Source organism: Kogia breviceps, chromosome 1, assembly GCF_026419965.1.
Source record: "Kogia breviceps isolate mKogBre1 chromosome 1, mKogBre1 haplotype 1, whole genome shotgun sequence".
Lineage (NCBI taxonomy): Eukaryota > Metazoa > Chordata > Mammalia > Artiodactyla > Physeteridae > Kogia > Kogia breviceps.
In genome coordinates this window covers 163,778,510-163,801,871 of record NC_081310.1, presented here as the reverse complement: position 1 = coordinate 163,801,871, position 23,362 = coordinate 163,778,510, and the positions used below count along the sequence as shown (strand labels likewise).

General features: G+C 48.0%; 1 protein-coding gene across 12 annotated transcripts in view; it reads right to left on the bottom strand.

The window, feature by feature from the left end:
• Window positions 1-573: 573 nt before the first annotated feature.
• Window positions 574-23,362, bottom strand: part of MKNK1 (MAPK interacting serine/threonine kinase 1) — a 42,544-nt gene continuing 19,755 nt past the window's right edge. For 5 of the 12 annotated variants that reach the window (XM_059043015.2, XM_059043004.2, XM_059043033.2 and 2 more), the window contains 10 exons: window positions 21,116-21,213; window positions 18,063-18,142; window positions 16,412-16,485; window positions 14,244-14,348; window positions 11,092-11,147; window positions 7,701-7,796; window positions 5,374-5,568; window positions 4,533-4,697; window positions 3,241-3,284; window positions 574-1,877 (listed from right to left, as the gene is read on the bottom strand). In XM_059043015.2, coding sequence (XP_058898998.1) covers window positions 1,601-1,877; window positions 3,241-3,284; window positions 4,533-4,697; window positions 5,374-5,568; window positions 7,701-7,796; window positions 11,092-11,147; window positions 14,244-14,348; window positions 16,412-16,485; window positions 18,063-18,142; window positions 21,116-21,213 — 1,190 coding nt within the window. In that variant the 3' untranslated portion in view covers window positions 574-1,600. Of the gene's footprint in view, window positions 1,878-3,240; window positions 3,285-4,532; window positions 4,698-5,373; window positions 5,569-7,700; window positions 7,797-11,091; window positions 11,148-14,243; window positions 14,349-16,411; window positions 16,486-18,062; window positions 18,143-18,878; window positions 20,688-21,115; window positions 21,214-23,362 lie in introns of those variants that run through there. The other 7 variants (XM_067008302.1, XM_067008305.1, XM_067008300.1 and 4 more) reach the window with 3 other exon arrangements.

Here is a 23,362-nt window from a genome sequence, read left to right as displayed (position 1 = left end):
GGTTCTGAGGGTTACGAAGACAATGCGCACAGAAGCCTTCTGCTCGAAGAACATGAGGACTGTGGATCGAGGCGCCATTTTTCTTTGTTGCTAACTCTGGCAGGACAAGCACAGTCCCAGGTACATGATGGAGCCTCAAGAAAGGCTTAGTGCTGCTTCAGAGAGACGGGCCACTGCTCCACTTGCGTGGGTGGGCTGGGCTGGGTACAGGGCATGCCTGTTAAAGTGCTTTTTGAAGCCAGCTTGTGTGACGGTTGCTGACACGGCCTCTTCCACTGGATAGGGAGATCCTAAAAGGCAGATGCTGTTTCCCACTTATCTCTGGGTTCTGGCACAGAAAAGGAGATTGACAAATGTTCGATGAATTTCATTTCCTCACCTAAAAAAGAGAAGCAATGATCTCTCCTTCACCTTGTGTTATGGATCCTCTGAAGTGCTATATTCAGAGGTCTTGGCAAGGGGCACCCCCCCCCCCTCCTCGGCTGGACCCAGCCCCTCTCTAGAAGGCCTGTCTCCTCCTCAGGGTTGCAGGTGAAGAAAGGACCACCGAAGAAAGGACCACCAGGAAGGCACTAGAATTTAAAACAGTTTTATTAAAATAAGCACAATGCATAATAGCATCCTTGTGTTGTAAAAACATCTGACATATGCAACTCGATTTTCTTAGATAACTAAGCAGCTCAGCTGATGCTCAGCTATCAGCTCCCCAGCAGAAGGCACCACACGGCTAAGACCAGGGTGGCTGGGCAGCCTCCGGACTCGCTCCACATCAGGCACAGAGCTCCTCAGTGCCCCATACCTGCGATGCCCTCCACACCAGGCTTGAGGAAGGAAGCAGCAGACACACTGGTCTCTAAGTCACTCATCATCTGAACAGCTTAAAACCAGTTAGAGTAATAGGAAATAGCTCATTAAAACCTTCCAGATGCATGGAAATTAAGGAGAGAAGAGTGAACCCTAAGAGCTCTGGAAAGTCCATGGGCTCACAGTGGGAGTTTAAAGTCTCATCTTTGCCGGAAGAGCACGGTTAGAAAAAATGCCAAATATTGTAAAAAACGAAAGAATACTGACGTTATCAGCAGTCCCAAACAAGGAAGAGGATGATAAATGATGGACACATTTTGGTCATGGCAAAGAAAGATTATGTGCGTCTCTGCACCATTGACTGGAAGACTGATCTGGCTTCCTGAATGCAGAAGGCTCCTTGCCCTTCCCTGAACTGAGGGGATGGCTTCCCTCAGCCAAGGGGGAGGACGTCCGGAGGACAGAGGAAGGTGGAAGGACCGCCAGAGGGGGGTGACAGTGCAGAGAGAGGGAAGAGCCTCTGTCAACTGACGCTTCTCAAGGCTGGCTCCCTGAAGGCCGCAGCCCCAGCCAGTGAGAGCGGGCTGGATCCTCGATCAGCAGGCGGGTGAGCAGGTGGGCAGGAGCCCAGTAAAGAGATGTCCCTGCCGCAGGCGATTATGCAAAGTGACAAGTGATAGTTTCCCTTTCAAAGACAACCCCTTCGGAAAAAGCTTTTTCCTTGAGGACTCTGGGGAAAGGAGGACGAGAGCCTTTGTGGATGAAAAGGCCTGGATGGAGCCGCAGAGCAGGCCCCTCACAGGTTTCCAGTGGGGCAAGGCCTGGGGCCCGGAGTGGGACAGAGCGCTGTGGGCGTGGGGCTCGGTTGCGTGTCTCCACTGCGGCCTGCCTGGGCCAGCGCCCTCCGGCGGGCCAGGCGTGACTTGGAGGGAGGGGAAAGCTTCACGGAGCAGAAGCCCTCAGCCAGAGCCTCTGACTCCTTCGCCAGTTCTTTCTCCTCGTGCTGAGACAGCTGGCGGTTAAGGGCGATGGCCTCGGCCGCAAAGAGCGTCAGGTCCATTGTGCTGCTATTTCTGCAGGGATTGGGAGAGCAGAGAAGAGAGGGAGGCAGGGCTCAGTGGGGTCCACCAGCCAGCTCCTCGACACCTGCACCAGTTGCTGTGGTTCTATGCTCCCACTGGATTTTTCTGAGCTGGCACAGGCTGCTCTCTGAAGAAGTTCTTGCATGGGTTTGGAATCTGACTTCTCTGGGGCTGGAAAGGCTTTGAGCCTCAAGGACTGTCTCTGGACTTAAGAGTTGGGACAAATGCCGCCTTCCATCCAGAGCCCCCTCTTCTGAGCCCTGCACACGCTCTACCAGAGCAAGGGTCACAGCACTTGAAACTCACCCATGTACATCCCTCTCCCCCGTCAGGACAGGGAGCTCCAAGAGCAGGGGCTGTGCCTTTACATCTGTGTCCCTAGAACCCAGCTCAGGGCTAGCATGTAACGGGCACTCTGGGTTTGCTGAATCCGTTTTCTAAGGTGGATCTGAGGTTTGGAGCCTCAGGGCATCTGGATGCAGTTCTAGAGAATCAGGGAGGAACCCAAGCTGGGCTCAAATGAACTGTGACTATAAAGGCGTAATACTTTCCTATTTAACTCCCAGAAACTGGCCAGGAGGTTGGTTCCCAGAGGGCTTCCCATGAGGCTTTATTTAGCCCTGGCCCTTGGGGAATAGGGAGTGCTCACTGGGAATATGATCTAGTGTTAAAAGGCACTAGAGTCAAACACATCTGGGTTCAAAGTCCCACTCCCTAGGCTACTGTGTAGCCTTGAGTAAGTTAACTTGATTTATCTATTCCTCAGTTTTCTCATCTATAAAATGGGGCAATAGGAGCAACTCTCTTTTAAATGTATCGTAAAGCTTGTAAGATTCAATATATGTAAAGCCCTTAGTACGATACCTGGCGGGTGGTTAAGTATTTCCTACACAGGGGCCATTATTACTGTTTGTCTAGTAGAGTGTATATGACACTTGGTCCCTCTGCCTTACAAGGCCCCAGGTTCCTGCTACTTTCACCAACCGGCAGCAGCAGAAGGAAACCTTGGTGTGCCTTCGGGCAGTAAATAGTGATTTCCAGTTAGGATTCATGTGGATCTACAAAACAGGTTTTTCCTCCTGCAAACAGCCTAAGGCGGGATCTTAAAGATACTGGGGCAGGGGAAGCCATCCAGGTGGAAGAAAAGAAACGAGGGAGCCAGACCTAATGTAGAGGGAGACAAGGAAGAGGAGCGAGGAGAGGGAGACCAGGAGCCCATTCAGGAAGAGGATACCTGAGCCTAGAGATAGGCTCCCAGTCCCCCACAGGGGGATGGGCCCCAGTGTGGCTGACAGCTTGAGGGGAAAGTCAAAGCCAAATGAGGAAGGGCGTGGAGTGCAGCAGGAGCATTTACCTCTGGAGGACTTGCGGCGTGGGGAGTCCCCTTTCTGGAGCTTGCTAGAACGGGAAGGACAGATGTGTGGGTAAGCGCTGCTCCCTCTTTTCAAGAGCTGCCCCCACCCAGGCCAGCCGAGTGGGTAGGTTACTAGAGGCTCGGGCCCAGCACAGGGACTTGCCCATGCGTGCCTGCAGGGTCAGACCTTCCAAGGAGACAGAAAGCAAGGTACAGCCCCCAACCCAGCTGCCTCTGCAAGGAGAGCCCTCTCTTTACCTGGCAAAGTCCTAATCACCCTCCAGGACCCAGCTCCAGGGTCACTTCCCCCATGAGACAGTCCCCCTTCCTTGCTGCCCCCCAACCCCTGTCCCAAGCAGAGGTGGGTCCTTGTCCTTTGGTGCCCTGAACACTTTTGATAACACTTTTGTTGTACTAGCCTATCACTTAATCCCTTGGTTCCCTCTCCCCATCAGAACATGAAGACAGGGCTTGGGTCTCGCTCTTCCTGCTACTGCCAGAGTCTGGCATGTGGTAAGTGCTCAGTAGTGCAGCACTTGGGTGGCTGCAGCAGCTCTTGGGTGGTTGGGAATCAGCCACTTGGAGACCCACGGATTGGGTTCCTGCCTGTAACTGGGGCTGGCAACGCTTGCTTCCTTCCACTGTCAGGGCCACTGAGGCTGGCTAGGAAATGGCAGACCAAGGAGACGCAGTACATCACGGGAGATTTGGCAGACCCCTTGGAGGGACAGAGGTCTGGTATCATGATTAACTGAGGAGGATGGTTAAAAATGTTTTCTAGTGAAGACTTGGAGCCTTTCTTTGGGGAAAACACCAGCCTTTGCCTTTCAGGAAAGCTGCAGCCAGATCCCAGCAGCACAAGGGGAACCTATGAGCCCCCAGTGCAGCCGCACAGCAAGCAGGGGGGAAAGGCCTTGTTTCTGCGTGCTCTCAGCTAACGAAATTTCTGTATGAGGGGATGGTGCTACCATCCAGGCTGCTCTCTCCACTGTGTGCCTCTGCCAATAGTGGGACGCACACTGAGAATCTCCCAGAGGCCTCTTCCATTCCAGAGGGGCATGGGCCGCCTGGGGCTTAGTCTGTGGCCAAGGTTAGAGCCGAGTCAGTGATATCTGTAAGGCGCTCGGTGTGGGGTTAGGCCAGGGGTCAGTTCAGTTCTACGTGCACAGGGGTTGAAGCTGCCATCCGGCTCCCTCCAGCTGAGATCAGCCACCGGGGTGGTGAGAGCTTCCTCATGCCTTGCTGCAGCCCTGAAGAGGTGGACGCCCCCACCCCCCCAACAAGTCACTCACCCCCTGCACCCACGGGTGCTGCAGAACTTGGGCGGCACTCAGTCTCTGTTTCGTATCTCGAACCAGGAGCTTGGAGATGAGGTCTTTGGCCTCATTGGAGATATGAGCCCAGTCCTTGTCAGGAAACTCATACTTGCCTTCCTGGATGCTCTCAAACAGCTTGTTCTAGGTAAAGAAGATTCCTACTGAGGCCACACTGGCCAGGGGATGGGCAGGGTGTGCCTGTCATGGTCTGATCGCGTGGGTCCAATCGACCTCAGCTGCACCTTGCAGCTAGTGGCCTGGGTTATTTCCCAGAGTAGGGCCCCTTCCCCAACCCCCACCCTCCCCTAAATCATCCAACCACATAGAACGCCCTGGGTGGGTGGGATGGCGATGCTACCTGGAGGGCCGGTGGGTGACGAGTGAGGAATGTCAACTAGAGAACAATGCCCAATTCCTCAGCCCTTCATCCAGGGCCCTCCACCCAGATGACTGGGCTCATCTCCCGCCACCAGCATCCTTATCCTTCCTCTTCCTCCCTCGACATACACCGCTGTTTCAAACCTATCTTTGCTCGTGCTGTTCCTTCTACTTTCATTGCTTGCTTCTCTTCCCCTCCTGGAGGGGGCCAGACTCCTCCTTTGAGACTCACTCGGCTCAGGAATGATATTCTCTAACAATCCTCCCTTGAACTCCTCTCTGGGCTGAGGGCCTGATGATCTCCATCTCACCTGTTGGCTGCTCCTGGACTGAGAGGGAAGGGCACGATACACCCCATTCCAGAGCAGGCACAATCACCAAGCCCAGTCCTGCTTGGCCTCCCCCAGCCGCCTGACCTCTCAGCAGGCCCTGTGCTCACCTGGCACACTGTGCAGACCTCTCCCCGGTCCCAGCCACAGTCGGCTCCACAGTGACCCACAAAGGGCGGGTAGCCACTCAGCATGATGTAGAGGACCACACCCAGGCTCCACAGGTCACAGCGCTTGTCGTAAAAAGTGGCCTCATCCGTGAAGACTTCTACCACCTCAGGGGCCATATATTCTGCAGAGCCACACTGGGCGGGGCCAGAGGTGGAGAGGGGGAAATGGTAGAGAAGAGAGAGGCTTAGTCACAGGGAGGGGACCATAAGGGGACTTGAGCAAGAGGATGGAGTTGCAGAGTAAGAAGCTGTCAAGAAAGTCAGCCAGAGAGCTTGACGGGTGCCACCCAGGCACTTAGAAAAGCTGGGCCACTGGACATTTGTAAACTGAATCCTATCATTCCCCACAATCCCCAGGACCAGTTAGTTCCACGTCACCTTCTTATCTTCTCAGGTCCTTCTCCAGTAGGCAGAGACCCCTGGTCAAGAAGCTCCAGGAATCTCTCCCTGCCCTGGCTCTCTGTAAAGTCACTCAATGAGCAGGTACTTCAATGTACCAGGAGCACAGCTCTTGGGAGGAGATCCAATTCCATAAAGCAAGGATTTCTTTCTTTCTTTTTCTTTTTATGCATTTATTTATTTATTTATTTTTGGCCGAGTTGGGTCTTTGTTGCTGTGCGCGGGCTTTTCTCTAGTTGCGGCGAGCGGGGGCTACTCTTGGTTGTGGTGCGTGGGCTTCTCATTGCAGTGGCTTCTCTTGTTGCGGAGCACAGGCTCTAGGAATGTGGGCTTCAGTAGTTGTGGCTCACGGGCTCTAGAGTGCAGGCTCAGTAGTTGTGGCACACGGGCTTAGTGGCTCCGTAGCATGTGGGATCTTCCCGGACCAGGGATCAAAACTGTGTCCCCTGCACTGGCAGGTGGATTCTTAACCACTGCAACACCAGGCAAGCCCAGCAAGGATTTCTTAAAGTGAAGTCCTGCCAAGCTTCCCTGCTAGCTTTGAGCATGGAAGAATAAGAATTTAGAATTAAGAGACCATCAAAGCTAGAAGAGCTCTTAGAACAAAGCTGATCTCCTCACGTCTCCCATTTATGGATGGGAAAACCAAGGACTAGAATGGGACAGGGATTTGTTCTAGCACATCAGTGGCAAACCCAGGTCAAGAATCCAGGATTCCTTCCTCCCATACTTGCATAGAAGACTGCTGATAAAAACAAAACAAACTCTTTTTGCTTCCCTCTTCATTATTTCAGGCTCACCAGGAGGCAACCCTCCCCCTAGCCCTGCAACATACACAACTAATTTGATGGGAAGATGGTGAGTGGAGAAAGGACATTTTCTTTGCTGGCAATTAGAGTTAATAACTTTGAGAATAAGGTAGCTCAGTGTAGTAGAAGCTAATACAGAGACATCTCTAATAATGTTGCTTAGAATGAGACATGGGCATATTTAAAAACGTCTTAATAAAAGATTATTAGGGACTTCCCTAATAATCAGTGGTTAAGAATCCGCCTGCCAATGCAGGGGACACAGGTTTGAGCCCTGGTCCGGGAAGATCCCACATGCCGCAGAGCAACTAAGCTCACGTGCCGCAACTGCTGAGCCCGCGTGCTGCAATTACTGAGCCCGCATGCTGCAACGAAGAGTAGCCCCCTGCTTGTCGCAACTTGAGAAAGCCTGCACACAGCTACGAAGGCCCAATGCAGCCAAAAAAAATTTTTTTTAAAAATTAGGAAAACTCACTTTTGAAGTGTGCAAATCTCAAAAGAATTATAATTATAGAGTATCCAGTATGTACAAGAGATGTCTTAGGAAGAAATAGCTCCCAGCAGGACCATCTGGGCAGGAAATGGGAAGTGAGAGGAGCAACAGGATAACTCAGCCAGGCCCTTACGTGCAAAGACCTCTCAGTTCTTGCCACAGAGGCCACACTCCCTAACCTTCACCATAAGGTGGACGCGCCCCAACTCTGCCATGGGAATGGGAGCTGTCCACATGCTCATATGCAAAAGGGTGGGCCTGAGAGTAGTGTCTGTCTTCACCTGGGTCAGGAGTCAGGGCTCAGCCTGTTCTTATGGATATAATTTGTCTCCTCATTAGCAGTGGACCCACCCCAAACTGAAAGCTCTAATGTCAGTTCCACTAGCACCTAAGCAGGGGAGGGGTGGGGGATGGGGGTGGTTGTTAAGATGGGAAGTGAGGCCAAACAACAACTCAGGCAGCAGCAGATACACTCGGTTTCCCTTCCTTAGCCCTCTGTTCTGGTCTCCAGAGCATTAGGGACAGGAGCTCAGAAGGAGAGGGCACAGTTGCCCAGCCATACATACTGGAGTGGTCAGCTCTGGTGTGGTTATGGGGGTGCAGGAGCTGTTCAGTTTCACCCCACTGCCCAAGTCAAAGTCACAGATTTTCACCGGAGACACCTGAAATGGAAAGCAGGAAGCAAAGTTACAAATAGGAGCAGCCAAAGGGCGTGAGGAGACAGCGTGACTATGTGTGTACACTGCCACAGTGTGGCTGCCACACTGAAGCCCAGCTTTACCTGGCAGTCATGTTTCCTCTTCTTGAGTGAACTAGAAATCACCTGAGGATTTGTCCTAAGGTGTCCTCTTCTCCATGCTCTTTCCTTATTTCCCTACTAGGAGAAAATGTGTGCACTACATGGGGTTAGACTGTGGTTGTGAACTTCGTATAAGACAAGGAGCAAACCTATGGAACTCTTGCCAACAATGTAGGTTGCAACTCAGAAGTTAGAGAAGTTAGCACGTATTCCTGAAAGACTCCTTGTAGCTCACTCACTGCAGGGCAAAGGAGTTTTGCATAAAACCCTTGACCACCTCAGGTGGCTTAGGGTGACCAATCTATCTTTGCTTACTTGGGGTTTTGTTGGGTTTAAGCAACGAAAGTCCTGCATTCCAGGAAATCCCTTAGGCCCGAGCAAACTGGGATGGTTGGTCACTCTAGGCGGCATCAACATAGCAGCCCAGTCCACTGGGACTAGATGCTGCACCCGAGACTGCAGAGAGCATGAGTCATCTCTGGAGCCAAGTGGGAGGCGCTGTGTGCGTGCATGAGAACGCCCGAGCGGTGGAGTAGCACAGCGAGCGAGTCAAAAGTGCTAGTCCCCATTTGCCATTTACCTGCTGCAGCTCCCACCTCTTTCTGTCCTCCCTCCCTTTTCTCTGCCTTACATTCTAGCTTTCTTCTTTTCTTTTTCACTTAGCTTCTCTTTTTCATTGTGGTTAAAATATATATAACATAAACATGCCATTTTAACCATTTTCAAGCGTACAATTCAGTAGCATTATTACATTCATACTGTTGGGCAACCATTACCAGTATGTTTCCCAAACCGTCACATCACATCAAACAGAAACTCTACCCATGAAGCAATAACTCCCCATTTCCCCCTCTCTCCAGCCCCAGTAACATTTAATCTACTTTTCGTCTCTACGAATTTGCCTATTCCAGATATTCCGTATAAGTGGAATCACACTAAATTTGTCCTTTTGTGTCTGGCTTATTTCATTCAGCATACTGGTTTCAAGGTTCATCCATGTGGTAGCACGCGTCAGAACTTCATTATGTTTTACGGCTGAACGATATTCCATTATATAGATATACCACATTTTGTTCACCCATTCATCTGTTGATGGATACTTGGGCTGTTTCCAGCTTTGGCTAGTATGATTAGTGCTGCTATGAACATTGATGTTCAAGTCTCTGTCTTCAACTCTTTTGGGTATATACACAGGTGTGGAATTGCTGAGTGCTATGGTAATGCTATGCTTAGCTTTTTAAGGAACTGCCAAACTGTCTTCCACAGTGGCTGAACCGTTTTACATTCCCACCAGTGATGGGGAAGAGTCCCAATTTCCCCACATCCTTATCAACACTTTTTTTTTTTTTTTTTTTTTTTTGTGGTATGCAGGCCTCACTGTTGTGGCCTCTCCCGTTGCGGAGCACAGGCTCCGGACGCGCAGGCTCAGCGGCCATGGCTCACAGGCCCAGCCGCTCCGCGGCACGTGGGATCTTCCCAGGCCGGGGCACGAACCCGTGTCCCCTGCATCGGCAGGCGGATTCTCAACCACTGCGCCACCAGGGAAGCCCTCAACACTTTTTATTTTCTATTTTCTGTACTGTAACTATCCCAGTAGGTGTGACATGGTATCTCACTGTGGTTTTGATTTGCATTTCCCTGATGACTAAGGCTGTTGAGCATCTTTTCATGTTCTTACTGGCCATTTGTATACCTTCTTTGGAGAAATGTCTTTTCAAGCCCTTTGCCCATTTTTAAATTAAGTTGTCTTTTTGATATTGAGTTTTAGAAGTTCTTTATATATTTTGGATATTAAACCCTTATCAGACATATGATTTGCAAATATTTTCTCCCATTCTGTGGGTTGTTTTTTTCACTTTCTTGATGATGTCTTTTTTTTTTTTTTTTTTTTTTTTTTGCGGTACGCGGGCCTCTCACTGTTGTGGCCTCTCCCGTTGCGGAGCACAGGCTCCGGATGCACAGGCTCAGCAGCCGTGGCTCACGGGCCCAGCCGCTCCACGGCATGTGGGATCTTCCCAGACCCGGGCACGAACCCGTGCCTCCTGCATTGGCAGGCGGACTCTCAACCACTGCACCACCAGGGAAGCCCAGACTACCTTAGCTTTAATCTCTACTACTTATCAGCTGAGTGACTTTGGGCAAGTTTCTAAATCTATCTAAGCTTTAGTTTCCTTATCCCCATAAAATGAATATAATAATAGTGTCTACCTCATGAGAGTTTATAAATACTAGATAAAACAAGTGTAAGTGCCTGGTACAATGTTAAGTGCTCAAGAAATGTGAAACATAATTATTAATAATAACCATAATGATAATCATGATAAATTATAAAGTTTTATGCCAGTGCCACTGACAGGAAGTCACAAGATTTATTTGAGCGAATACATTTCTATTCCCCACAAAAGCGTTATAAGTAGCAGGCTGACTCACATGTTCCCTCACAGCCACTCCTTATTTATGAGCTCTCCCCTAACCAAGACACGTGTGTCATGCATATGCACATGTATACACACACAGCTAGGAATGTGGGCCATCAAAACCACCTGGGCCTAAGTCCCTCCTAACAAACAAAGACTTTGTCAAATTCATACATGCTATGAAGATGCAAACACTTCCATTTACTAGTAGATTAAGATAAAGATTAAAACAGGTTGCATTTGTTCAACACCAAGTATAAATGTCTTCTTTTTAATGGGCACCTTTGGAAATAAAAATGGAAGCAGAAACCCTTTTCAAGAACTTGCTTCCTAATTATCACTTCTAGTGGTGGACACCGGCAGGCATATATACCATAACATAAACATCATTTACAGGCAGAGATTTGCTTGATGTAAGATGGAGTTGCTGTCTGACTTGCATCTACTGCTCTAAAGGTAGGTGCATTGGATTAGAAAACATTCATTTTGTGCAGGTCTCATCTATTTTACAAACACTCAGGCTTAAGCCAATCTGCTGATAAAGAGCACAGAAGGGCCAAGGATTAGCCCTACTTGGGGTGTAGAAACACTACACGTTAGGTATAATATTCTCATGTGCCTATAATAATCAGTTCAACTTGGTACCTGAGGCCGAGAGAGCTGCTAATGATTTACATTGAAAGTAAGGTGGCTTCCCTGAGTCAGTATGAACTGTGACATCCCAAATCAGGCCCTAAGTACCTTTTCTGGAGATTCACACAATATATTTTCTGGCTTCAGATCGCGGTGAGCAATGCCTGAAATGACAAAGAGCAAAGAAATGGTTAACATATGCACTTGATTATCAAACATTCCACACACAATTAATTTTTTCCAAATGCTGTTGTTCGCAGATTAATTCCCAATTATGGTACATTAAAAAAATCAACGAGCTGCAGGAGGCAGAAGTAACCAGAGACACAAACCAAAAGCACAGTTGATTCTGCAAGTTCTTTTGAAGCGGAAGCTTTAGAAGCCAGTCAGGGATAAGAAGGGCTAAATGAATCCCAGCCAGGGCTACCTCTCAGCACCGCACTGACAACCCAGAATAAGCAGCCTAATAGGAAGCACAGCAAAGAGCCCTGCAAACAGCGATGCTTGGAACAGCAATGAAGAAATAATTAGTGCCCTGTTTAAGAGCATCTCAGGAGGCTGGGACTGCTCTACCTCATTTCTTCTTGTGTGGCCGATTCAAAAAAAATGATTCCTTCAGTACGACTCCCTGAATGTTCAGAGGATCAAGCGTTAGTTAACAAGTCTCCCAAAGCTTGTCTGGTTCCCTTCTCACCTGCTCTGCACGTCCAGGACAGTCCTGCCAGAAGCTCAGCAAGGACTGCTTTGGCCCAAGGGTGCTGTTCTTAAGAGAAACCTCTCCTGTATTTTGGTCAGACCTCCTTGAAGGAGATTGTGGGTTTACAGCCTACCCCGAGAGGCATTAAAAGTTGCTGACCTGGCCAAGAAGGCCCCTGGGGGCAAACCCCTTCTAACCAAAGACAGGGACAAAGAACCAACTCACGGCCATGGGGTTCTAGTGGTGGACACAGAAACCTCCCATTCCTTTTTCCTCCTGCAGAGTGTATGGCGCAGAGACAGAGGGCTATAAAGTCAAGCAAAAGCCAAACGGCTACTGCTTGGTAGTACTGGGAAGCAGCAGAGGATGCGTGGAATAATGGGGAAAAGCAGACTCTGCTTCACTACAACTCCCTTGCTGATCAACTTCTCAGGCAGGCCTCTAGATCCCCAGCAGGAGGCACTTCACTAGGGAAGAAGAACCTGAGCTCCAGCAGGCTAAGTAACTGCATCAGTCACCTAATTGAATGAGAACCCAGAGTGACTACGTCCAGGCTGCACAAATTGAGCTGGGCTGCAGCTCGCCGCGCTCAAAGTGAAAGATATTTTCCATTACAGCAAGTGCTCCCACAGAAGGATCACGAGCCACACATGGAGCCTTACTCTCCGAATAGGTGCCGATGGCCCCGCTGTCCCCCAGCCTGCAAACTGAGAGCCAGGCCGTAATAGTGGGCCTGCCTGGGTGAGCACACCGGCCATCGAACTGCTCTGGTTCATTTCCCAGAGGTTGAGCTGCAGTTATGTCCAGTATTTAAAAGTATGGAACTTGTTTCAGGCTGACCCATTCTAGCCCAATTCATCTTTCCAGCATGAAGTTATTTAGAAAACAGCCAAGTTCAGCTGCAAATCGTTTTTCATCCCCTCCAACTTCTAGTCACATGGGCAGCTGGCCAGCTAGATGTTAACTAGCACTTCAGAACTCCTAAGACACCACCAGCCTCTGTTCCCTGTAGTGCATTCTGGTTAAAAAAAAAAAAAAAAAAAAAAAAAAAAAAAAAACGCACAAAAAAACCCCCGCCTTTCCCCCCCTCCAAGGTATGGATCTTATAAAAAGCGTGACCCAGTTTTGCAATCTACAGAGGCAGCTTGGGGAGCAGTTGTAAATCTCTGTCAGGCAGGTGTTACGTACATGCATCCCAGCTTTCAGAAACAGAACTACTGCTATTCATCATGCTGTGCCAAGTACAGACACCCCCTTCTAGGAATTTTCATCCCATGTGCAAGTCAGGTCTCCAACATGGGCAGCGTCAGCATGGAGCACTCGCCACCGGAGGAAGCGAGGTGGACTGATGAACCTCCCCTCCGGCACATGTCTCACCAGTCTGCACGGTATCACTGGCACATAGCGGTACGCGGGAGCAGCATGCCTGCAGGTGGACCTGAGCGCTCACAACCAATGAGGCTGGCCAACCTCCATGGAAGTGAAGGGAGCAGAACTAAGCCTCAGAGCATGCGCTCCACCCTCACGCCTGCCAGGCAGAGTGCGTAATTTTGAGGGCACCAGTATGCGGAGTAAAAATGCCTTCTGCCTGGTGGGGGAGGAGGGTGGAGGAAATGTTACTGAAGAACTACTATGTGCCGGGCACTATGCTCCACCTGTATACGTTATAAGTATACACAAGAGACACACAATTATGTAAGCGAATCAATATATATATATAAGGCCCAGGATAGTGCCTGGCACATAACAAGTGCTACGTTAAGTGTTAGTTATTGTTGATGATGTCATTATTATCTCTCTTAATTCTCACCATAGCTCTAGGAGGTAGGCATTGTTACTGAGAGAGCACACAGCTGGTAAAAAGGTGAAGCCAGAATTCATTTTTGCCATGGCACTGCTGTTAGGCAAATTGCAAAAACGTATGTAATAGTCAAACATATTTCTAGAAATGCAAAAACATATAAATTGCAAAAATGTTTAATTTACTACAAAAGTTCTAGCTAAGGAACTGTAAACTGAAGTGTAATTCAAACAATAGCAGCTTGCTATTTACACAATGTTCAACAGACACCTCAAACTCACCATGTTAATAGAAAAATGCATTTCCCATTTATTGTGAACAAGATATAAAACTACAAGTATACTACCACGCCAATTTTGAAAAGAGAGATACAGGTGACACATTTTAAAAGACTAGACTGAATAATACCCAAATATTTATACTAGAGTCTAGGTCATATTATGCATGATTTTTGCATTCTTCATTAGTAAAGGAAAAGATCATTCACATACACACAATCAGACATACCTTGTTCAACATGAAATTCATTTTTTTTTACCCCCTGCTCTTTCTCCTGTATCCCTATCCTGCTTAATAGCTCCACATCTACCCACCATTCACATCAGAGATCTAGAAGCCACCCTGGCCTGCTCCCTCACCCTCCTGGGTGGGCCTGCCACCTGTACCAGCTCCTGGCCCAGCCCTCTACCTGGCCTGCCCCTCTCCCTTGGTCCTCAGAGGCAACCAGCCCAACCCACCCACCATGGCCAAGGCCTGGCTAACCTTTGGTGTGCAGGAAGTCAAGGGCTGCAGCGACATCCTGCACCACTCGGCTGGCTTCTCGCTCGTTAAAGTGCTTCTGCTTCTGGATGTGGGTCAGGATGGAGCCTGGAGAGAAGAGGGACACAGAGGAATGACTTTTCAGGCTCTAGTAAGTATAACTTCTCAGAGGCCAAGTTTTCAAAAGTTTGGGGTGGGGACATAGGCTTATTCATCGCTAAATGTCCAGCACCAGTGTGGTACCTGGCACAGAGCAGGTACCAGCACAAAACTGGACCAAACAGAACTGGAAGCCTATCTTCTGTATGATGAGCACAGGAGGGAGAGAGAATACCATTTAAGTGACCAAAAAATATTAATGCCACTGGGGCAGATTCGGCTTCTGGAATTGAAAAGAACTAAAAGTGAATCCACACGGGGTTGGGGGCCTCTCTAGAGGAACTTTTCCTCCCTTGCATCTGATCTCAGTCCAAACAAAAGCACATGCCTTCAAATGGAAAAGCCACACCTTTATGCGTTATGTAAAGGTCTAGAAAAGGGAAAAAATGGCTTTCCCCCAGAACTTTCCCATTTATTATTATTATTGTTATTATTATTTTGTTGTCAATGGCTAACATTTACTGGGTAGTTAACTACATACCAAGCACTATGTGATACTCTTTAAATAGATTATCTTATCCTCACTGCAATTGTACAAGATGTACAAAACAGAGTCATCCCCATTACATAGCTATAGATGGGGAACCTAAAGCCAAGGCAGGTTAAGCAACTTGCTCAAGATCATACACCAGGAAGTGGTGGCATCATCAGGACCCAAGCCCAGTAAGACAGGTCTCGGAGCCTGTGCAGACTTCTCCTCAGCAGGACCTATGGTCTGACTCCTGGGGGGATGGGTTCTCCTGAGCCAACCACACACTCTCTTTACCCGCTGAGTCTGCCCTCAGTAGAGCAGCACTCTAAGTGATATAGTTACTGATGACCCCGGCTGCATCAAGCATCTCAGATAGGTAATTCATGGTGCTAGTGTGGTTGGGAGGGGCGGGGTAGACACAGGCACAAACATATGGCTTGGCTCCATGTGGTCTGTGCTCACCACTGGAAGCCAGTTATTTTTGGGCAGAAGGTATCATCTCTGTATCCTAAAAATGGCACATGTTTACTTATTATCTCTGGTTTTTGTCATGGGGAGGGGATGAAAGATCTTTCACTTGCCAGATTAAACAATCAAAGGATCCCAACACGCTGTGGAACATTCTGAGAAAACTGGCTCTTGGCTAGGTCTCAGGCTTGCTCTACTGTAGTGAGTCTCTTGTTTTCAAATTTGTTAAAAGGGAGAGTGGCAAGTAATACTCTACACACTTCTAAGATAGCCCCCAGGATACCCAATTGTTACAGCTCACCTTTATTGAAGCCTTAGTGCCTATGGGGCACTGAGCTAAGCATTTCACATGAATTATCTCATTTAATCTTCACAGTGTCCCAAGGAGGTAGGTGCTTGTCATTATCCTTATTTACAGATATAGAGAATACTGTTGGGAAAGATTATGTGACTTGCTCAAGGTCACACAGCTAGTAAGTGATGGAGCTCCCTTAACCACCAAACCCCTCCGTGTAGCCCTCCACTAGGCTCCAGACATCCTCCCTAACCCTCACCTTGCAAATGCTTCTTAGGGCTGGGTGAGTGATGGGGAGAGAAAGGGCTTCTCTATGTCAGAAAAGCAACTTAAATATATATATTCCGGGGATCATGTGTGTGGGTGATGGCGGTGATGGTCGAGAATGGCATCTGTCCATCTGAAGGATGGCACCTTCTGGTGAGCCTTTTTAGACTTCCCAATGAATGCAAGAGCTCCCACCCCATAATTAACTTCATTAAATAGTGAATGTGTCAAAACAATGGATTGACAAACTGATGACTAAATGTATCTATATATGAGTCCTATTATAATGAGAAGGCATTTATAGAAGTCCACACAGGTGACATTCTGAGTTCGGCTAAATGCTAATTACATCCTTCCCTCCGGCCTCCCTTCTCCCAAATCAAGGGCAGTTTTAAGTCCTTCATCCTTTCTATTAGCTTGACTCATTTTAGAAGTCTCTGGGACTCATGATGGATGATCACCACCCTGGGTCTTAATCAGAAGTCCAAACACATACTCAACAGTAAGTACCTCCTTGCAATTTCTCAAAGACCAAGTAAAACCTTGTGTCGTCTTCAAAGAACTCAATCAGCTCCAAAATGTTCCTTAAATAGGGAAAATAGTATTATATATTGAAGCCTACTTACAAATACACAATGAAAAAAAAAACAAAACAAAAACAAAAACCAATGCCCTGTAACAGGGCAGAAATCAACTTGAAATCAGAATGCTTATTAAAGCCCCATGTTTGCGAAGTAGCCAATGGTGTTAGCAAGATTCAGGTCACCTTATCTTTCCATAATGTTTAGTCCCTGGTGTTTTCACCAAGTCTGTGCTGTCAAACCCCAACCCTAAAACCCACTAGGTAGAGTTATAAAAAAGTCCCGGTCACATTAAACTGAATAAAATCTGCAGCCGACTGGAAGCAATTGCGGCTAATAACACTGAATAGTAGGTGTGTGTCCTGGAGGCAAGCAGCAAATAATTACCTGCCCTCCCTCTTGCCCATAAATCACGGGGCAGTATTTACATTGCCTGGAGAAAATGGAAACATCTGTCAAATAGACTTGGGGCCTAACGTGGGCACCGCTAGACCCTAACTACTAAGCGCTACTTAATGAAACGGCCGCGTTCCCGGCCACTGTAGCACTTGTGGCCTTCCCCAGTGAGCACTCTCTGCCTGCCTGAGCATTACTGCGCTCTGCCAACAAGGTCGTCTTGTAACTCAGTAGGGAAGCCACCAGCCTGGATACTGGAGGTGTTGGGGGCTTTTTTTCTTTTAAAGAACGAAATAAACCAAGTAGAGTCTGTAATGCTGAACTCAGAAGCTGCAGGGCTGAAAATAAAAATTTGTCCCTCATAAAAAATGCTGACCATTTTGGGAGACACCGGGCATTTACTAGCAAAAAGGCGTCTGAATAAGATGGCCAAATGGCCTAATTTGAAAGAAGATTGTAGAGGCAGTGCCTGGAGTTAAATCAACAGCAGCCCCCTTCCTCCAAGCTTAATGACAAAGCCATCAATACTGGCCACTGGCTCCCTGCTGACCCTGCCATGGAGGGAGAGAGAGGGGGGAGTGGCGTCTTAGAGGTCACCCTGATTTAAAGCCACAGTGGAAGAGCCATTCATTTGGAGAGGGTGGTGAGTATACTAAGACGGGGCTAGAGACCACCTTGGCCCAGTTATCAAGCAACGAGTGTTAAACAAGGTTTCAGGACCCTTAGTAGTAGCTGCACGTATGTAAATATGCTAGGAACAGAAAACAGCACAAATAGTCTTAATAGTTCTCATCATCCTCATCTATTAACTAAAGCAGGTCACTATAGATTTCTACTAGGCAACACTCAGTCAGCCTGCTTTCCACAGGCGCTTGAAAGAAATAAAACCCCATTTTTTCCCAAGCAGCCACTGATTCAGATTGCTTGCTCTTCTAACTTGCATAAATTCCTGATATGTACAGTATTTCAGCCTAAATAGAAGACAGCTTCTTTGCTGCTGCTGCTTCTCCTTTCTCTCTCTCTCTCTCTCTCTCTAAACACTGAAAGATGGAAGGAGTTATACACAGTTGTGGGCGAAAGAGTGAGAGCTAACTGCTGGGGTCAGGAGACGGTAAGAATAACTTCCTTTTCTGCAGCCAAGCATCCCCCCAGAGAAGCAGCAAGTAACCCAACACTATACTCACTTGTTTCCTTGACACTGATACAGCGTCTCCACCTCCCGAAATACCCTACTCCGACTGTGTCCTGCATGTTTTTCAATGATCTGTGTGAAAAATAAAATCTGTCATATACACCCACCTGGTCAAAACACCCCTCAGCGGGTGCCCTCTGGGAGTGTGCCAGGACAAATTCAGCCCAAATCCAGTTACAAGCGCAAGTCTGGAGTAGGCCTTGTGGCTCTGTCAGCAAAGCAACCGACTGGCCCCAGGGCTTTCTAGCCCACCTGGGCTTGTTTGACTCTGGCTAAGTACATCACCATCGAAGCCTGTGAGGTTGCTACACCCAGCCGCCCAGGGGAGACCGAGGCAGCCAGCAAGACAAAGAACCAGCTCTACCAAGCTCCTACCCTGAAGGCATCTCTCTCTGCTTTAAGGGTAAGAATTTACAAGCTCTACTAAAGGATCTTCTAGTGCTGGAGGAAGAGCAAGGGGAATAAGGGATACAGTGAAGAGGAACTAAAGCCCCAAGGCCCAGCTCAGATGCCACCTCTGCAATTCTTCTGAGAATCTACCTTTGGCAGGCACCGTATTAAGTCATTTAGGTACATAATCTCAGTTAATTCTTAATCCTTAATCCTTACAATCCTGAAAGATAGGCAGAGGTAAAACATTTTGCCCACAGCTCTGGTAAGTGGCAGGGCTGCAATTTTAAGTCCAGAGCTGCCTACAAAGCCCTCGCTATCCTATACCTGCTTATATCCTACACAGCTTTTTCTCACAGAACCTAGAGGCTCCGTCTCTCCTACGATACTGTGGGCTGCTCCCCCTCCCCACCTGTACCTGGAGATGCTTGGCAAGTACTGACTGAAGGAATGGGGGAGCCAACAGCTGAGCAGGTGGTTTACACAGGGACTGGCTGACCGTGCGCATCTCTACAGACCCATCCAGAGCCCCAAACCGTTGCTAGTAGAGCCTGTGGGCAAGTCTTCTGCAGAGCTGGCTCTGCCTTATAGTCCCATGTGCAGAGTGGGCAGACATCTGGTTCCTTCATTCCAAGACTGCTGTCAAGGACACTTCACACTTCTCCAATATGCAGCAGCACAAACATCCACAATCAAGTAGTTTTCTAAATAAGTACATGTCTGTTAGTAGACCATTGGACCCATTTTCTGAGCTGTGAGAGAGGTGAGGTGCTGGGGCACAGAAGCTATTCAGCTCATTTGTTCACCAAGCAGATCAAAGTCAGGAAGAACTTTCTAGCAGGCAACTCTTCAGCAATGGCATAATTTTCTGAGGAGGTAATGAGCTCCTGCTACCAGAGATGGGGGTGGCAGGTGCCAAACACGGAAAACTATGTGAAGAGTTACAGGGGAGGCTGAGGACCAGATTACCTTGAAATTCCATTCCAACCGTGAGACTCTAGGATTCATCAGTTGGATGCCTGTAGGGAAAGTTCTAGTAAAACCAAGCACTGTGGAGCCAGGCTGGAGAAGTAGCCCACGTCTGGGGAGCTTTCAAAGAACAGAAGAGATGTGAGACAGGGGCAGAACTGCTGAAACCGAAGAATTGCCAAGCCCAGGTCTGGTGTTTGCCCAAAGATGCCACGGAGCATGAAGGAAGGGCAGCCTTGAAGAAATAGTTGTCATCCGTAAATGTATTCACATCTTTTTTGTTTTTTTTTTGCGGTACGTGGGCCTCTCACTGTTGTGGCCTCTCCCGTTGCGGAGCACAGGCTCCGGACGCGCAGGCTCAGCAGCCATGGCTCACGGGACCAGCCGCTCCGCGGCATGTGGGATCCTCCCGGACCGGGGCACGAACCCGCTTCCCCTGCATCAGCAGGCGGACTCTCAACCACTGCGCCACCAGGGAAGCCCCTGTATTCACATCTTTGAAAATCAATTTACATTTGTGTTTTTTACCACACTGAGGCATATTTTTTTAAAAAAAATTACCTGTAATTTATACTGATCTGTTTCCAACAAGGAATCGAGATAATGCTTTTGTTACCATGTGAAGCAACACTCCAGCAAAAAGGGACATGGCTTAGCAGAAGTGTTCTCCTTTATAAATCCAGCTGGGACTAGGACTATGACCAGTTGGTTAAGAGAAGAAACATTTCTTTTAGGAGCCAATTTGGCTGGGTTTGCCCATATGAGGCAGCACTTAGACCTGGTGGCTCCGGCAGATGATTTGAAAACTTTGCTGGATACCAGAATCACCCAGACAGCTTGTTAAAATTAACGTTGCTGGGGCCCACTCCTAGTTTCTGATTCAGGAGGTCTGGGATAGGGCCAGATAATTTGTATCTTTAACAAGTTCCCAGGCCATGCTGGTACTGCTGGTGCAGGGACCACACTTTGAGAACCACTGCTCTAGATCCATCCCTTCTTCCATGTAGAGTCGGCAAACGGAAGCTCAGAGGGATACGGTGAGTCTCTCCACGGTCATGCAGCTGGAAGTCACCTCTCCTGCCACAAAGCTGAGTGCTCGGTCCTCATCACCACATTGCTGTACATCACTTGTATGGCATCTTGTAATTTATAAAATGTTTCTACTTCTACCAGTTCATTTTTGTTTTCATCTTCATAACTACTCCATGAGACAGGAAGGGCAGGTATTATCTTCATTCTAGAGATGTGGGAACTGAGGCTGAAAGAGGTTCAGTGACTTGCCCCAAGTCAAACAGTAGTAGTTTGTCAAAACAGAGATTCAGATAGGCCCTCTAATTCCAAATCTGACTGTCTGCTCCCTGAAGCTAACTTCATTCATTAGAGGCATTGTTCTAAGCACTTCACACATATTAACTTATTTAATCCTCATGACAATACTATATACTATATAGGTTCTGTTATTACACTCATTATACAGATGAGGAAACTGAGGACAAAGAGGTTAAGTAACTTGCCCAATGTTACACAGCAAGTAAGCAGAGAAACCAGTGAATCCAGTGAATCCAGCTTCAGAGCTCCCATTCTTATTAAGCCACTGTATCGAAGAATATAAAATTTATCTGGTTTAGGACAAGCTAAGACTGACTACCTGCAAAGTAAAGCCTGGCATCCAGATGAGACACTCACTTTGACAGCATACTCCTTGCCACTCTGCAGGCTCACGGCACCTTGAACTTTGGCATAGGCTCCCTCTCCAAGCAGCTCAGAGGTCAGTTTGTATGTATCTAGAGGTGAAATGGGTGAGAAGAAGAACAAGATGAGTCACCCCTTTGCATAGAAGGAAAGAAGAGCTGTGTCACTTGGCTTCCCCAGTCTGACAGCGCAGGCGCACGAGGACTCCGCAGCGCTCAATGACGAGAGAGGCTGTGCTCCCAGCCGCCTTGGGACTCGGCTTCACACCAACCGGGCCACATCGCTGAAGGATCTTGTTCCTCATTTTAGAGATGAGGTCAGTGAAAGAGGTTCAATTCGGCACATGCTTGCTGAGTACCTACTATGTGCCAGACGACATATTAGACTCATGATAGGGACACAGCGAGCAATAAAGTATAGTCCCTGCCCTTTGAGAGTCACGATCCAGTGGGGAAGACAGACACGTACACAAGTGACCCCAGAATAAACCAGGCAGTGGTCAGCACTCCACTATCACAGAGGGACAAGACACGGTAAAAAAGAGTGGGGGAAGGGAAAGGTTAAATCTGTTGAGGGAGTCTGGGGGATCCTCACAGAAGGGATGTGATTTGAATGGACATCATTCATTCATTTACTCATTTGTTGAGCACCTGCTATGTGCCCAGCTCTGTGCTTGGAACTGGTGATACAAAGGGGAATAAAACACTGTTTTATTTTATACCACACACAATGGAAGTCGGAGGTTTTTGAGACATTTTCAGAAGTCACCGACAGGAAATAGCAGACAGAAGTAAGATGCAAACGGATGCCTTGAGGTTTTTAGGGTGCCGAGTCAGAGCTGTTCTAACACAGAAATAGGCCTGGGTGAAAGTATATTTAGGTGGCCTGCCCAAGGCCCGCTCCTCACAAAGAGCACACGCTCTCTGACCCCCTTCCAAAGGAAGCCACAGCTCTCTGCCGAGGCCTCTCCTCCCTTGGTCTCCATTCTTCAGCTTTTTCCTCTTGAGGCAGCCTAGCATGTAAACCCACAGACCACTGAGCAGAATACTTTTAACCATGAAATTAGATTTTATCACTCTTAGTCATGAGAAACCCCATAAATGCACAAGCCATCCTTGAATAACAGGAAATAGTCTCGTGTTCATTGAAAGAGAAAGACCTGTTAATTTGGAAACTATTCTTAAAAACCTTGGGACTTTTGTTCATTCCCCAACCCCCTCTGCCATACACACACATCTACTGTTAAAGACAAACAGACAAAACCTACACTAAGCACCTCGTTGGTTCTATCAAGGTTTGGTCTCACAGCTATTTGTAAAAAAAGCACACTGCTGTTTGTAAGTATTTTAAATGATGTGCTTCTCTTACAATGGACACTTGGGTATTAGCCTTTGCGTGTCAGGATAGGTTGGTGGCTGGAGGTCCAATATTCCTGACTCGTAAAGGGCTTGTTTTTAGGATCACTCTACAAAACAGTCAATTCACTACTATGTCTGCACTGTTGGAAAGAGGGACCGTAAAGAGAAGCTATTTCAAGTTTCACAATGAAAGAAACAAAATAGATGATGGGGGCTCGGTCACTCCTAGGAGTAGCTACTTATCCTTTCAGTCGTTTGTAGGAGTGTCCAATGAGTCACTTCATCCCATCTGGTGCCCAGTGATAACAGGGCCAGCACTGAGCCTGGTGTCTCACACACACTGTTCAAAATGTTTGACGACTCAACATAGTGTCCCCTGAACACAACATGCACTACTAAAAGAGTCAAACTCATCCAGCACAAGTAGTTGCAATCTCTATAAGCTGAATTCTCTGCTTACAGAAGATTGAAGTTTCTTTCCTTCTTTCTTTCTTTCCTCCTTCCTTCTTCCCTCCCTGCCTCCCTCCCTCCCTCTTTCTTTCTCTCTTTCTTTCTTTCTGCTGTGCCACGTGGTTTGCGGGATCTTAGTTCCCCAACCAGGGGTTGAACCCTGGCGACGGCAGTGAAAGCACAGAGTCCTAACCACTGGACCATAAGGGAATTCCCTAGAAGATTTCAGTTTCATTTGCAGCCATGGCCCTTGATGTTCTCTCTTCCTCTGACATGGCTGTTCTACCTCTCGGCAGCTCCTCCAGGACCAGCTGAGGGAAAGATCACATCTGAAAAGCGGCTAAAGCATACCAGGTGATCTCACTCCATGTGCAACTGTGACACATTGGCCTTTCTGTTCCCTGATGAAATGCTCAGACCATTCAGAGGAGGC